This window comes from Trachemys scripta, chromosome 1 (assembly GCF_013100865.1).
Source record: "Trachemys scripta elegans isolate TJP31775 chromosome 1, CAS_Tse_1.0, whole genome shotgun sequence".
Classification (NCBI taxonomy): domain Eukaryota; kingdom Metazoa; phylum Chordata; order Testudines; family Emydidae; genus Trachemys; species Trachemys scripta.
In genome coordinates, this window is record NC_048298.1 from 330,527,617 (window position 1) to 330,528,150 (window position 534).

General features: G+C 72.3%; 1 protein-coding gene across 1 annotated transcript in view; it reads left to right on the plus strand.

Moving 5' to 3' along the window:
* The first annotated feature begins 214 nt into the window (after nt 1-214).
* CLNS1A (chloride nucleotide-sensitive channel 1A) overlaps nt 215-534 on the plus strand; it is a 29,383-nt gene continuing 29,063 nt past the window's right edge. Inside the window, exon 1 of the mRNA XM_034759105.1 lies at nt 215-381. Coding sequence (XP_034614996.1) covers nt 263-381 — 119 coding nt within the window. The 5' untranslated portion in view covers nt 215-262. The remainder of the gene's footprint in view (nt 382-534) is intronic.

The window sequence follows — 534 nt, forward strand, 5'->3', positions numbered from 1 at the left end:
CCTGGCAGGAGACCCTACAATAACACAGCAGGTCACGTGACACATACGGGGCGGGGGCACTGGAACACGCGTTGCCCATTGCAGAGCGTAAAGGGGAGGGGCTTCGCCGCGGCCGCTGTGCCGGCCTCAGGGACGAGCACTCCGCCTCCTCACCATAGAGCGGTGCCTAGAGCGGCCCGTTCCTCGCCATATCGATGGCTAGAGTGGCGTTTCCGCTTCCGGCGGCTAGGCTCGGAGCGGCGGGCGGAGGGAGACGGTTGCCATGAGCTTCCTGAAGCGGTTCCCGCCGCCGGCCGAGGGGCTCCGGCAGCAGCAGCCCGACACTGAGGCGGTGCTGGGAGGACGCGGGCTGGGCACCGGGACGCTGTACATCGCCGAGAGGTGCGGCCCGGGCAGCCGCTGGGGGAGGGGCAAGCGGGGAGCAGCGTCCGGCTGGCGGGGGGAGGAGCGATAGGCCCTGGCGGGGGGGGGGGGGGGGGGGGGCAGGCCCTCGTGGGGGGATCCGGGTAGCGGGTGAGGAGGCCCTGGGGGGAG